We start from the raw sequence: 16,283 nt of genomic DNA, 5'->3' as shown, positions 1-16,283 counted from the left end.
TGAAAAATGGATCTGTTTACTTGCAAAGAAAACATTGTTCATAGAACTGTTTGTTCATTATTTCAGGAGAAATTAAATATTCCCAGTTATGTAACATTATATACTTTGATTATGGGTATTTCAGAGTACTTTCCATCACCATAAATAGAAACTTGTTTTTATAACAGCATATTAACTAATTTGCTCCATCTTGACATTAAATCTATGAAATGAATATTTTCTGGCTCCCAAATATGAAATGTAATACATATGAAAACATACCCCTAAGAAGCTGTAAAAGTATGATTTCAAACATGCTCCAATACACAAACTACAAAATAGAACCTAAAGTCTATTTCCCTTGAATGGAATAAAGCTGATCATGAGCGAGACAGAGAGACAGAGAGAGACTGATTTATCCTATACCAGATAGTGTCCTTGGTTCAGATTCCAGAGTCCAAGCTGTAAAGGGCCATGGCAAGATGGCAGCTAACCCCTTCCGCAAAAGAAGCAATAGCCAGTCTGTCAACATCACAGCTGGCTCCCCTCCACAGAGGAAGCAGTAGCCACCCATGCCAAAACAGCGATCAAGGTGGGCCTACTATGAAGAGACTGGAGCTGGCCTCAAAAGTGGAGGAAGAGGCCAGCTACTCATAGAGAGGCCCAGTTTGATGGGACTTGAGGGCAAATGCTGGGACTAAAGAGACCAGCGTTCAGGAATCTGAGGGCAGGCCAACACAAAGTGACTGACAGCAACAGACTAGAGCCTCACATGCCATCTCCCACCACCGATTGAGCCAAACTGTGAGGGTTCCAGCTTTCCACCTCTCATGACCATCCCACTCATCCCTTTCTCAGAAACCTCCTTACTCAGATAGCAGTGGCAGAATTTGGACCATAATGCTGTGTTTCTTGTTCCTGTGCACGAGGTCTGACCAGCTGCCAGGGATGCAGGGCTGAGCAGTATTAGGCAACCCTTCCAGCATCTCTAATATCAGATAATTATATATTTATAAATAATATATGAATATACTATATAATTTTTTCGTAATGTTTTTTACTGTAGAACATCATTTAATATACTTCAAAAATTAAATAGTTGCATATATTTTATCCTAGTAGCCAGATCCTATAACTTTATATCTTTATTTATGTATTACAAATATAGTATCTTCCTCCTCAGGTGTTAACACATTGTGCCCATTACCATGACACCCATAGTCAGGTGTAGATTTTTAAGGTCACCTAATCCTTAATTAATATAAGGCACTGGACTCATATAATACAGATTACTTGGTGGAAAAGTCTGACTTCTGGATGCCTTAGGAACACAATAACAATGAAGTGAAACTTGATTTAACTTAGAAAATGCAGGCTACAAAATCTTGCATGTTGGGATTCCCCGGTGGCGCAGCGGTTGAGCACTGGGTTGCTAAGCTGCCTGCAGCCTCTGCAGCACCGGTTTGATCCCCGGCCGCCGGGCGAGGGTCCGACATGGCGCACAGACCTCTCCTGCCACCTGCTACTCCCCTCAGCAGTGTACTTCAGTCCTTCTGCCTGCTCTGCTCCCTGCTCCGGCGCTGGTGAATTCTCTTACCCTCCCACATTTCTGACAGTACCCAATGCTGTGCAAATAAATAAATAAATAAATAAATAATCTTTTTTTTTTTAAATAATAAATTTTATTGTTATATTCCCCATACAATTGCCCCCCCCATTCTGACCCCAATCCTCTACACCCAGCCCCACCCCCCATAGAGTATCTCTGGTTCATAGTTTTTTGTTGATTTTGATTTTCACTTTCTTATAGTTATTCTTTTTCCTGGTCCCTTATGTAAGTTTTCTAGATTCCTGCTATGAGTGAGACCATCCGGTATTTTTCTTTTTCTTTCTGGCTTATTTCGCTGAGCATGATCCCTTCCAGCGCCATCCATGTTGCTGCAAATTGCATGTGTTTATCATTTTTGAATGCTGAGTAATATTCAATGGTGTATATGTACCACATCTTCTTGATCCAGTCATCTATTTTGGGGGCATTTGGGTTGTTTCCAAAGCTTAGCTATTATAAACAGTGCTGCTATACACACAGGGGTGCAGGTGCTCTTTGCAATTGATGTTTCTGTGTCCTTTGGGTAAATACCTAAGAGTGGAATTGCTGGATCATATGGAAGCTCTATGTTTAGTAGGTCCAGAAATCTCCACACAGCTCTCCATGGTGGTTGGACCAGTTTGCACTCCCACCAACAGTGCAGGAGAGTTCCTTTTTCTCCACAACCACGCCAATATTTGTTGTTGCTAGTTTTTTTAAAATGTGCCATTCTCACTGGTGTAAGATGGTATCTCATGGTAGTTTTGATTTGCAATTCCCTGATGACAAGTGATGTTGAACATTTTTTCATATGCCTGTTGGCCATTTGCATTTCCTCTTCGGAGAAGTTTCTTTTTAGCTCTTCTGCCCATTTTTGACTGGATTATTTTCTTTGTTTTGTTGTTGTTGAGTCTCATCAGCTCTTGCGGATTTTTGTCATCAGTCCTTTATCATTAGTGTTGGGTGCAAAAATGTTCTTCTAGTTGGTAGGGTTTCTCTTTGTTTTGGTTATTGCCTCTTTTGCTGTGCAGAAGATCTTTAAATTGATGTAGTCCCAGCTGTTTATCTTTACTTTCACTCTCACTGCTTTGGGTGATGTGTCTGTAAGGATGTCTTTGATGTGCATATCACGTAGTGTTTCGTCTATATTTCCTTCTATGTATTTTATGGTTTCAGGTCTTATGTCTAGTTCTTTAATCCATTTTGAGTTGATTTTTGTGTATAGAGTGAGGTAGTAGTCACGCTTCATTCTTTTGTAAGTAGCGACCCAGTTTTCCCAGCACCATTTATTGAACAAACATTCTTTGCACCAATGCATATTCTTTGCTCCTTTGTCAAAGATTAGTTGACCATAAATCTGTGGGTTTATTTCTGGATTTTCTATTGATTCCATTTGTCTGTGTGTCTGTTCTTGTTCCAATACCATGCAGTTTTGATGATTATGGCTTTGTAGTAGAGTTTGAAGTCTGGGAGTGTGATGCCTCCATTCCCTTCATTTTTTTTCAGAAGAGCTTTGGCTATTCGGGGTTTTTGGTGATTCCATATGAATTTTATCAATAATTATTCTATTTGAAGAATGACATTGAAATTTTTATTGGAATAGCATTAAATCTGTATATTGCTTTGGGTAGGATGGCCACTTTAATAATATTTATTCTTCCAATCCATGAGCAGGGGATGTCTTTCCATTTCTTTTTGTCTTCTTCTATTTCTTTTAACAGTGTTTTATAGTTTTCTTTGCATAGGTCCTTTACCTCTTTTGTTAGATTTATTCCCAAGTATTTGATTTTTTTTTGTTTCGATAATAAAAGGGATTTTTTTTTTATTTCTTCTTCTTCAGATTTATTTTTTGTGTATGGAAAGGCTACTGACTTTTGTGTGTTGATTTTGTATCCTGGCACTTTACTGAACTGATTGATGAGTTGAATTAGTTTTTCTGTGGAGTTTTTGGGGTTCTCTATGTATATTATCATATCATCTGTAAATAGTGATAGTTCAACTTCTTATTTTCCTATTTGGATTCTTTGTATGTCTTTCTCTTGTCTTATTGCTCTGGCTAGGACTTCCAGTATTATATTGAAAAGCAGTGGTGAGAGTGGACATCCTTGTCTTGTTCCAGATCTTAATGGAAATGCTTTCAGCTTTTCACCATTGAGAATGATACCGGCTGTTGGCTTGTCATAGATGGCCTTTATGATGTTGAGGTATGTTCCTTGTATCGCAAGAATTTCAAGGGCATTTATCATGAATGGGTATTGCACTTTGTCAAAAGCTTTCTCAGCATCTATTGATATTATCATATGGTTTTTATATTTGTTTTTGTTGATGTGTTGGATAACGTTGATTGATTTTCGGATGTTGAACCATCCTTGTGTCCCTGGAATGAATCCTACTTGGTCGTGGTGAATTATCTTGTGGATACATTGTTGGATCCTGGTAGCTAAAATTTTATTGAGGATTTTTGCATCAGTGTTCATTAGGGAGATTGGCCTGTAGTTTTCCTTTTTTGTGTTGTCCTTATTCGGTTTTGGTATTAGTGTAATGTTGGCTTCATAGAACGTGTTTGGTATTGTCCCTTCCTTCTCAATTTTTTGGAAGAGTTTGTGAAGGATAGGCAGTAATTTGTCTCGGAATGTTTGGTAGAATTCATTTGTAAATCCATCAAGTCCTGGCTTTTGTTTTTGGGGAGGTTTTTGATTACCGTTTCAATTTCACTGCTTGTAAGTGGTCTGCTTAGGTGTTCTATTTCTTCTTTATCTAGCTTTGGATGATTGTAGAGTTGTAGGAATTTTTGCATGTCCTCTGGATTGTTGAACTTGCTTCCGTATAACTGTTCATAGTAGTTACTGATTATTCTTTTGATTTCTGCTGTGTCCGTTGTGATTTCTCCTCTTTCATTTGTGATCCTGTTTATTTGTCCTTTCTCCCTTTTTTCCTTTGTGAGCCTGGCTAGGTGTTTGTCTATTTTATTGATTTTTCCAAAGAACCAGCTCTTGGTTTCATTGATCTTTTGGATTGTTTTTTTTTTTTTAGTTTCAATTTCATTTATCTCTGCTTTGGTTTTTATTATTTCTTTTCTTCTACTGGTTTTGGGTTTTTTGTTGTTCTTTTTCTAGATCTTTGAGCTTCGAGATTAGGTTGTTTCTTTGCGTTCTTTCTTGTTTCTTGATGTGAGCCTCAATTGCTATATATTTTCCTCTTATTACTGCTTTTGCTGCATCCCATACATTTAGGAAATTGGTGTCCTCCTTGTCATTCAATTCAAAGAATTTTTTAATTTCTTCTTTGATCTCCTCATTAGTCCAGTAGTCTTCCTGTAGTGTGGTTTTCAATCTCCATGAGGTAGGAGAGTTCCTTGCCTTCTTTTTATGGTTATTCTAGTTTGATGCCTTCATGGTCAGAAAAGATGGTTGGTATGATTTCAATCTTGGTGTATCTGTTGATGTTTGTCTTGTGTCCCAGTATGTGATTGATCCTGGAGAATGATCCATGTGCGCTTGAGAAAAATGTGTACTCTGTTGTTTTTGGGGGGTTAAGTGTTTTATAGATGTCTGTTAAGACCAAGCGCTCTAGATCCTTATTTAGAGCTTTAGTGTCTTTACTTATTTTTTGTCTCATTGATCTATCCATTGTAGATAATGGTGTGTTGAAATCTCCCACTTTGTATGTGTTTTCTCTGATGTCTGTTTTCAGAGATGACAATAGTTGTCTGATATATTTTGGTGCTCCTTCGTTTGGTGAATATATGTTAATGAGTGTTATTTCTTCTTGAAGTATTGTCCCCTTGATCATAATGTAGTGACCGTTGTCGTCTCTTTTTATCTTTTTGAGTTTGAAATCTGTTTTATCTGATATAAGTATAGCTGTTCCTGCTTTCTCTTTGGTCTGTTGCTTGTAGGATTGTTTCCATCCTTTGACTTTGAGTCTATTTTTATCTTTGTAGCTAAATGTGTTTCCTGGAGACAGCAAAAGGTTGGGTTTTGTTTCTTAATCCAGCCTGCGACTCTGTGTCTTTTTATTGATGAGTTCAGTCCATTTACATTTAGAGTTAATATTGATATGTTAGCATCTGTATTTGCCATTGTGTTTGTCTTTCCTTTGATTTTATTTATTTATTCTTTTAATAAATTTTTTTTTGGCCTTCTTTTGTTGTTATTTGTCCCTCTGAGGTTCTGGCTTTAGGACTCCTTGCAGTATTTTTTAGAGTGGGGGTGTAGTCATAATGGAATTCCAGAGTTTCTGTTTGTCTGGGAAGGTCCTTACTCTTTCTTCATAGAGGAAGGAGAGCTTTGCGGGATAGAGTATTCTTGGTTGGCATCTGTTTTCTTGGAGTCTGTTGACTATGTCCCTCCACTCTCTCCTTGCCTGTAGTGTTTCTTCGGAGAATTCTGATGTCAGCCTGATTGGTTTTCCTTTGAATGTTATCTGTTTCTTCCCTCTTGTCAGCTTCATTATTTTTCCCTTGTCCTGGATTCTTGGGAGCTTTACTATTATGTGTCTTGCTGTATTTTTCCTTTTGTCGTGGAAGTTTGGTGTTCTTCTTGCTTCTTGTGTATGAATTTTCAGCTCCTTCTTCACATTTGGGAAGTTCTGTTCAATTATCTCCTTGAATATTTTCTCTGTTCCTACATCTCTCTCCTCTCCTTCCAGTATTCCTATAACTCTTATATTTCCTTTCCCCATGGAGTTAGATAGTTCCCGAAGTATTTCTTCTGTCTTTTTCCTTCGTACTTCTCTTTCCTTTTCTGTTTTGGTTCTTTTTATTTCTGTCTTCAAGAGTACTTATTCGTTCTCCATTTCACCTATTCTGCTTTCATTGCTTTTCCCAGAGTTCTTTAGTACCTCCATTAATTCTTTGATCTCCTGCATTTCTTTTTCTTCCCTCTTTAGGGATTCATTTTCATTCTTCTGATCGTTGATTATTTTTCCCTTATCATTGTTTTCCTTTATGACTTCTGTCAGTTTTTAATCATGGCAATTTTAAAATCTCTTTCGGGAAGGCTCAGTTCTTCCAAGTTACTGTCATTGCAATCTGAGGGTGGTTTTCTTTTTGTGGTATGCTTTTTTCCTGAGGAGTTGCTAGGTTGCGTGTGGTTCTTCTACTCCCTAATGTCTGTTTTCTAATTTGCCTTATGCATTGGGACACTGTATTCCTGGGAGTGGCCTGCATCTTGGGTGAACTTCTCCTCTCCCCTCTGGCTCCTCCGGGAACCATCTGTCAGTTTCAAGCAGTCTTTACTGAAGAAAGGTCCCTGTTCTAAAATGTCGATGCAGGGACTCACTCCCCTGCGCACCTGGTCTGCCCTGGTGGTGGGTTCCCGCTCCCCCTCTGGGCTTGGACTGCAGGCCAGAAGGGGCCTGGTGTGGGCGAACTTCCCAGCTCACCTCTGGCTCCTCCGGAGCCTTCTGCTGGTTTCAGGCAGTCTTTACTGAAGAAATGTCCCTGTTCTAAAATGATGATGCGTGACGCACTCCCTGCGTGCCCGGTTGGGGTGCTGTGTCTGCCTTGTGCCACCGTCGTGGGGAACCCATGCCCTGAATTTCATGCCCCGAGTCTCAGTTCCAAAGCCCTCAGGTCCAGGACACGGGCTGTAGTCCAGTTCAGTGTCCGCAGAAATGGCACCTTTTGCACACCACTCCCGTTTCCGGGTGCCTGGTTTCTGATTACTCAGGGAGGAACATTCACCTCAGTGAGGGCCCCCGCACATCTCCCCGCAAACCTAGGTCGCAGGCTCTGGGACCTGGGCAGCTGCAAGCTTTTACTTTTCAAGCACGCAGCTTTTCTGCACAAGCTTAGCGGCTGGCCTGGGACTGTGTGTAGGTCTCCGGGAGTCTTTGTTTTTCTCTAATGGCGCCTGGAGCCATTCGCTCACCTCTGCAGCGAAACCTGCAGAGTTCTCCACAGCTCCAGTTCACGGGGTGTGGTGGCTGAAATAGTTCCTTTCTACTCACAGTCCTGCTTGATGCGTAGTTTGTTCTTGTTGGTTGTTTTAGATTTTTTGTTTTTTCCTCCTTCCTGTTGGTCGGAGTGTGTTGACTTTGTGGGTGGGTGAGGGTAGCAGGGTTCTGAGCTTTCCTCCCTTCTAGTCCTCTTTTATGGCAACTTTCTTCTTCAGGTAGTTTGCTGGAGTCATCTGTTTATCTTCCGTGTCCCAGTTCTCACTGGGACCTACCGCTTTTCCTCCCTATTAACTTTTTTTAATGGGAGATCTTACTCGCAGCGTTTCCTCGCCACCATGTTGTTCCACCCCCTACACACACTATTTAAATAATATATTATTAATCATCACAATTTAGGCTGAGTTTCACAACTAATGAACTGTTAGTCTTTTCAGAAAGTAAAGGGATGTGTATGAGGATTATAAATAAATTTATCTCTATATATCTATGATCTATCTCTATCTACAAATAGAATTTGAAATAAAACTCATTCTTTGATTCATTTCTTCTGTTTTTGTTTCTTCTTTATAAAAATTTGCCAAATATTTACATGTCTATATAACTTTGGGGTTACATTTTCACTCCTTCATATTTGCACATATTTTTGACATATATATGTTATTATAACTATTTTATGTATATTTAATATATGTAAAATGTGTAATGCTGTGTCTTGAATCATTATATTGAGGCATGACAACAGTTGCAGAACCTATAATGTGTAATATCCATTTATAATTGTTGACATATAATTAGCTTATGATATTGAAACCAATATAATCTAAGTCTACTATTCATTAAAATTATGAAATGTTAATTAAATACTAAACAATATTATGAAATGCCATTTAAAAATGAACGTTGATGACCATTATTTTTCTACTGGTGCTGTGACATTAGGAAACTTTATGACTTAAAACAGTGCAAATTGATTATCTTAAAATTCTTTAGGTCAGATATCTGATATGGATATCACTGATCTAAAGTCAGTGTGTTGGCAGGGCTGCATTTCTTTCAATAGCTTCCAGGGAAGAATGTGTCCATCCCTTTTCCATTTTATAGAGGTCACCCACATTTATTGGCTCATGGTACTCTTACGCCATCTTCAAAGTCAGCAACATTGCCTTCTCTTTCATAATCACATCTCCTTCTGACTCCTCTTTCTTCCTCCAAGATAATTCAATGTAATTTGTCTATCTCAGGTTCTCAGTCATATCTGAAAACTCCATTTTCCATGTAAGGTAACATATTCTCAGGTTCTGGTTGTTAGGATGTGGACTAGACATCTTTGTGGTACCATTATTCTGCCTGCCATGATGATAGACATTGAAAAATATTAATGTCTGCAAGCAAAATAGTAATCTTTAACTCCCATGTTCTTATTTTTTGCATAAAAAGTGGTTTTCATTAAGGGATTTTGAAATGTGTGTCTTGTCATGCAAAATCAATATGAAAATCAATAAGCACAATATTTGACAAGCTATTTCTTAATGGTATGATGATTAGTATTGATTATTAGCACATTTAATTTAATAAATTTATTATTGATGAATTATATATTTTATAAAATAAACATTTTCTGTCCAAGCATATCTATTGCCATGTCACATATATTGCATACATGTATAAATATTCAAACTTAATTCTTTTATGGGTCAAGTTATTTGGATATTATGAATATTTTATTGATCATTTTGTCACAATTACTCATTTTTTCTGCATAAACAGTGAATGACATCATGATTTATAGCAATTTTCATAAACCATAATCTTGAGAGTCTTAGAAGTGACTAGAAGTATATAAAAGAAAAATTTTTATTTTAAACTATGAAAATTTAAATAAATTATAAGGAATTGACATTTTTAGCCTTAGTGTTAGTTTTGAAACCCATCATGTGTCCTGTGTTTATCGAACCATTTTGGGAACAGAATTCAATGTTAATTTCTAAGGTCTGGTAGATTACGGTATTTCTTTTCCATAATATTTATCTGCACAGAAAAAGTCAACATAAACTAAGTGCTACTATTTGGGAGTTTAATTTTAGTGTTCTAAAGTGTTTAACTTTGGGAGATCTCCTTAATCCAAGAATAAGGTCACCCTACAAGCCTTGGCATGAACTTTTCATCAGTGTAGGAGCTTGCAATAATAGTAACCTTCACTACAAGATTATGTTCATAATCTTTTATGATTTTTCTAGGAAAGAAATGAAACTAATTTTTCTTGATTCTCTACCATCTAACCAGCATGGCACTAGGCCCTTTCATGTTTCTACCCTTATTTAATCATCACAATATTCCATTAATCTATAAGAACAAAATATATGCTTTTGTCTAAAGGTATGTGTTTAGACCAGGTATTATGGATATGATTGTTTACAGGATAAGTGAGAGATCAGTATTTCAAATATTTCAGTATTGAGCCTCCACTGGTGGTGCTGCGGTTGAGCACTGGGCTGCGAAGCTACCCGCAGCCTCTGCAGTGCCAGTCCGATCCCCGGCCACCTGCGAGGGTCCCACATGGCGCGCAGACCTCTCCTGCCGTGCCCGCTGCTCACCTCTCCTGCCGCGCCCGCTGCTCCCCTCAGCAGTGTGTTTTGTCAATCTGCCTGTTCTGTTCCCCGCTCTGGCTCTGGTGAATTCTCTCACCCTCCCATGCTTCTGACTGCACCCAGTGCTTGCATAAATAAAAAAAATAAATCTTTAAAAAACAAACAAATATTTCAGTATTTCAGAGGTCAATATTTCAAATATGGATTTAACCAACAAAAAAAATTGGTGCACAAATGGCATTTCCTTTTGTGTTTCCTTTTGTGTCAGGAACGGATCCAGGAGACTCCCTCTCCTACTCCCTCTCTGGAAGAAAGTCATCGCTCTGGGAGCCAGACCTCCTCCCATCCCAGCAGCAGCAGTGTTTCAAGCTCACCCTCTCAAATGGAACATCATTCTGAGAGAATGGGTGAGTATCTGTCCTGAAAAAAGAAAGCCAACGATATTATTTCAGAAAATTTTTCTTTAGCAATAGAGAGGGGAGAAAGAAGGCAGAGGTGCTGATGCCTCCTTAATATAAGTAGCTTTTTGTAGTAGTCATTTTTTTTCAGTTGCAGAACAATCAAATGAAACTTAAAATGTTAGCAGTCTGGAAGGTCCTTCACTTACTGTATTGCTGGATCTCATGGGAATAATATCATGGGATTTTTACATAACGTGATTAGTTCAATATGTTGGTCATTTAACAATTAGTTGATACAATGTACTTGTTATATTTGTATCATCTTTCCAAAAGAAAGAAAAAATATTCTTTAGATGGTTGATGGTTTAATAGTTATTAAAAAGTGAATTTGTATATAATTTACTACAAGTTCAACAATTTAAGTCACAAATATTTTACGTTATTTTCCCTTCATTTATCTCTTTTTAGTCTATCGGATATCTTACACCATAAATACTACTATGAAAATACTATAATGTTAATATGGCATATTGGAGACTTGAATCTAATCATATTTCTAGCATTAACTATGAGATTTTGAGTGTGTCACTTAATCACCATGAGTTTCTATAGAAATGGAAACTGGAAATAATTATTGCCTTGCCTCATACATGTTATTTCTGTGAGTTTGGATGAAATAATATGTGGAAAAACACATCATAAGTTTAAATGCTGAGAAAATGTAAGGGATGTGCACCATTTTTTTGTGTGTGTGTGACTTTACATTGCTTTTCATATCCTGCTCTCTAATTCTACTCAGGTAGACAGAAGATACCAGATGCATTCAACTGTAGCAACTTATCATTTAGTATATAATAATTATAAACCAAGTGACCTAGGTAAATGTTCCTTAATCTTCTGCACCTAGACAATCTGATTTCTTAAATATCCATTTTCCTTAAGGGAAATTATTTCTGCTTTTCTTTTAGTCTTACTGTAGGGGCACTGTATATGTGAATTTTAAATGTCTACACTTAGTAATACTTATGCTTCAGAATTTTCAAATGTTGTGTGTGTTTTATTGGGGGAGGGTAAGTAGAACTATTTGAGGGATTAGGGGAGATGAGATTCTGGGTTTGTGCGGGCACAGGATAAAGATAATTTTCCCCTTGTAGAAATTCATCCAGCTCTCACTTAGCCTGTCAATATTATATATTGTTTGTGACTGTTTAGCTTCATAGTAAACTCAGTGGCTCTTAAGTCTGACTCTCCATTATACCACCTGTAGATCATTTACAAATCTGCAAGGACAGACTAGAGAATAAGAGCCTCATTTACCTGGTTTGGAATAGAATCTGGCAGCAGTATTTTGATTGCTTTTCAATATCTCCTCAGAAGATCCTAATGTGCAGCTGTGGTTAAGAATGATAGAGCTAGAGCTTGAGACTAATGGTACTACAGAAGTAAGTTTAATTCCTGGAAGAACTGACAGAGGTCTTCTAGCTCTACTCTGTTCTATGGACACGGCTAACTTCTTGTAATGACATTGAGTACGATTGATTTAAGGAAGTCTGAGCAATACACAAATCTATAGCTGGATGGCCATTAATAAATAAAGAAACCAAAATACAATTCTTCTCTAGGTATAATCATTGTATTAATGAGGGAATAATACAGAGGAAAGGGAAAGAATTGTTAAATGACTTATGGCTAAAAGCAAAACACATAGGATAATACACTATGTGATAAATAAATTATAAGAGAATGGTATCTTACAGTTAGAAGGAAAATCAAATATTTCTAAAACAATGTAGTGTTCCAAAAAAAAAAGATCTTGACAGTATAAAACATTCCAATTCCCTAGTAGTAATTAGACTTTATATGTATAACACATACCACAATTGTCCAAGCATAATAGTGAAATTGTCTATAAATGAATGAAAAGTTTTGATGCATTTTGTTTTAAAGTGACCACATTTTGTTTACAGAGCTATATATTGTTATAATAAAATATAGAGAATTAAACAATAAGCTATGAATATTCACATTTTTCTTCTCAATATATTTTGTAAAGACTTAGTCATCAAAATGTTACATTTCATCTACTAATTTTGAGATATATTAATATCTCAGTGTTTGCAAAAACACTGTTATGTGAGCTAAATGCAGTTGTTTTAACCTTATGAAATTAAATGGTAAATTATTTTCAGAAGCATTTTGATAAATGTATTTTTAAATATGGAGGCAAATAGCTAACTTGCATATGAATTTTAAGAGAGGAAATATTTCAAATGATTTAAAGGGAGTATGTTGGTAATTTTATATGTACTATGTGTTACTTAAACTTTAAAATTCACATGATGAAGAGACTTAGTGATTTTTAATTAAATAATCATCATACCAAAGGAAATTTTTCCACTTTTTCAGGAGTAGAAGTGTAAAAAATTCATGATAGTTGTTTGGGTATAAAGTAATCCCTTTATGTAATGCTTTTGTGCCTTTCTTTTGGGTGTTTTGCATAGATTACTTAGCTATATTTCTTATTTATAGTTATGATGCCCAGCAATAGAGAGGAACTTATTGTTGATCAGGATAATGGACCAACTATCAAAAAATTCCAAAGAGAAAGTAAAGGTAAAATTATTTTTGCTTATTTGATGTACACATAAGGGTCAAATACTAATTTCATTACATCCCAATACTTTATGTTGCATTCACATTTCCTTAAGTCAGAATGGATCCATATGATTTTAGATAAACTATGTAAAAACATAGTTTACTTGAAGTTTGTTAATTTGATGTTATAATTGACACATCAGCCCAAAGTTTGTGCCTGTGGTTGGGAAATATACCCTAAGCCCTTTTATTATGACTTCTCAGAGACATCTAAATTTTTTTTATTGTATATGTACTTTTTTCACTGTGTTTAAGTGATTCATCATTTGCTGACTATGTTTGAAAAACTGAATTGCTGTCATGGAGGAGAGATATTCTTCTCAACACTGAAAAGTGATTTAAAAAATATATATTCTAATGTGGATACATCAAATGAAAACTTAACAAATTAATCCAACAAAGCAATTATATCATATATTGATAGATAAAATGTCAACCTGGCTTTTTATCCACTGAGCTACATGTGTCACTCTGTACAATATCCAGTTTTTCTTTAGGATATTTAAAGAAGCTAGGGAGAGTAAGAATTTCAAAGTCAGGCCTCCCTGGTGTCACAGGGGTTAAAGACACAGCACTATCAAGCCTCAGTGTGCCAGGCACTACAGCACAAGTTCTATCGAGATACCCAGCCCTCCAGGGAGCTAACCCACAAGGCGCAGCAGACCTCCCCTGTCTCGCCCGCTGCTCCCCTTAGTAGTGTATTTCAATAGATCCACCTGTTCTGCTTCCCCACTCTGTCTCGTGAATTCTCTCACCGCATCCCCCCCCCACCTCTGGCCTATGCCCCAGTTCTTGTATTCATAAAGAAATAAATCTTTTAAGAAAAGAATTTCAAAGTCATGCTTTCCTGATATTAAAGCTGAATACAACTTTAAAAATAAAAGAGGCTTAAGAAGAAAAAGAAAAATACATCAAAATATATTATAAGCTGTATATTATAACTGTTACCATGTTAGGCAATAATTATAAGCTAAAGAATATAGCCTAACATAAATTATCAGGTCATAAGATGGTCTGTACATCATGATAAAGTACATCTCTCTCTATTAAAGATGTTCATAATATATAGACGAAAGACTCAAAGCACTGAAGAGTTTAATGGAGAATTTTCTTTCTTCTCTAGAATAAACTTGCTTCCTGATCACATAGATGAGCATTTTAGTTAGAATTGAAATAATGTATGGTTTTAATTGATCTGTGGTTGGTTTCCCTGCCACATGTCTAGTCTTTTCTTGTCCAAATACTAAAAGGCTTTCCCCTCTGGACCTCCTAGATGTAAACAATTGATTTCAGAATAGTTGTGAGAATGGAAGCAGTCAGGTTCAGAATTTTAACTACACAAATGTTTACACAGGCATCAAATTCTAGTTAAAGATGAAACTTAATTTATAATCCAGCAACAATTTGTTCCTGAGACCCTTAATCTCATTTTGGGGCGGTATTAAGGACCACTTGGGGGCCTCCCCGGTGGCACAGCAGTTGAGCGCTGGGTTGCGAAGCTGTCCGCAGCCGCTGCAGTGCTGGTTCGATCCCCGGCTGTTCCTTGGCCACCGGAGGAGGGTCCCACATGGCGCGCAGACCTCTCCTGCCGCCCGCTGCTCCCCTCAGCAGTGTATTTCGGTCCTTCTGCCTGCTCTGCTCCCAGCTCTGGCTCTGGTGAATTCTCTCACCCTCCCGCGTTTCTGACTGTACCCAGTGCATGTATAAATAAATAAATAAATAAATAAATAAATAAATAAATAAATAAATCTTTAAAAAAAAAAAAAGACCACTTGGTATAAAGCAGCTTTTCTAGGAAAATCTCAATCCACACATGATACATGTGATTCTATCAGAACTGTAAATCCCATAAGTTAGAAAGGCTTTTAAGGCTGCCCTGTATGCTGCAGTGCTCAAGCACACACTGCTGTATCTTATGAAAAAATCACCTGGAGTGCTAGTAAAGATGTACAGTAATGGATTTTCATAAAATACACAGCAGTATGTATTAGAATTTTTGAATCTCTTGCTGTGGAATGACAGTTTTACTCATTTCAATCAAATAGGTTTGTCACACATCCTGATGAGGATATTAATAGACAGGAATGGCATAATAAGCTGTACCTCAACTATAGTGTAAAACTTTTCTTTCAAATGAGGTTTTTATATCAATTTCTATCAGTTATATTTGTGATGTTAACATAAAATGTATTTTCCTCAAATAGATTTAGTATTAAAGGAGAGTGCAGTTAAAGTGGAACTCTCACCATTTATTATGACAAGTAAACAGTTTATACAACTGGAGCAGGCATATGTTTTCACATCTGTTTTGTGTAATATCATCATGATTTAAAAATGATCTATAGCTCTAGAAATTATAAAATGCCAGCTTTTATATTATATGTAAATTTCCAGAAAATGAATAAATACCATTAGAGTGTGTTTCAACTAGTCTGCCTCATACTGTGCCTTATAAATTTGGGTGACAGTGTAATGCATGTTTCAAATGATAATTTGAATTTTGCATTTAATTTTCATATGCAGACAATTAGAAGTCTATGTGATCTGGACTTTCCTGTCAGTGACTTCCATTTAGACTCTGTCCAAAATGACTTACCAAAACTCCTATTTTAGTTTTGACTCAAATAAACTTTTAGTTTTGTCTAAACTAGTTAATCAGTTAAGTGAATAATTGAATTTTATTTTCCCACAGATTTTGTCAAACAATTTGACCAAATCAATTGCATGTTATAACATTGCATTGCATGGTTTTTAATAGGCAGTTCTGTATTTCTTTAAAGTAGAGCAGTTGGGACTATTCACCCTAGTTTACTCACATAGGAATGGTGACAAAAATTTAAAGTGGAAAAATTGTAAGAGGATACCACATTATCATAAGGGTAACTGCAAAATAAATGAAAAAGAAGGAAATGTATATTGTTGTAGGTATTATTACTTTTTAACCCCTTGAGTCCACTTTTTTGTTCTATGCACAGGTAGAAATTAATGAAAGCAATTAATATTCTCTTTTCTCTTATAATATCAGATGTTTTTGAAAAGGGGGAGATTAATATTCTTTATATTATGTGCCAGGATTTGTGTATTTCCATTATTAACAATTGCTCAGTTTTCAAAACTGATAATGTTTTTTTAATGAAACCACTTTTGCTAAAAAATATTTAAAAGACTATT

At 36.4% G+C, this 16,283-nt stretch overlaps 1 protein-coding gene across 1 annotated transcript in view; it reads left to right on the top strand.

Annotated features, from left to right (window-relative positions):
• DACH2 (dachshund family transcription factor 2) overlaps positions 1–16,283 on the top strand; it is a 128,110-nt gene that overhangs the window by 66,934 nt on the left and 44,893 nt on the right. The window contains exons 4-5 of the mRNA XM_054695656.1: positions 10,325–10,463; positions 12,987–13,070. Of these exons, the coding sequence (XP_054551631.1) occupies positions 10,325–10,463; positions 12,987–13,070 (223 nt within the window). The remainder of the gene's footprint in view (positions 1–10,324; positions 10,464–12,986; positions 13,071–16,283) is intronic.

The sequence above is a fragment of the Talpa occidentalis genome, unplaced genomic scaffold (assembly GCF_014898055.3).
Source record: "Talpa occidentalis isolate TD23 unplaced genomic scaffold, MPIMG_talOcc4v2.1 talOcc4.15, whole genome shotgun sequence".
NCBI classification, from domain to species: domain Eukaryota; kingdom Metazoa; phylum Chordata; class Mammalia; order Eulipotyphla; family Talpidae; genus Talpa; species Talpa occidentalis.
This window is presented reverse-complemented; position numbering and strand designations above follow the sequence as displayed.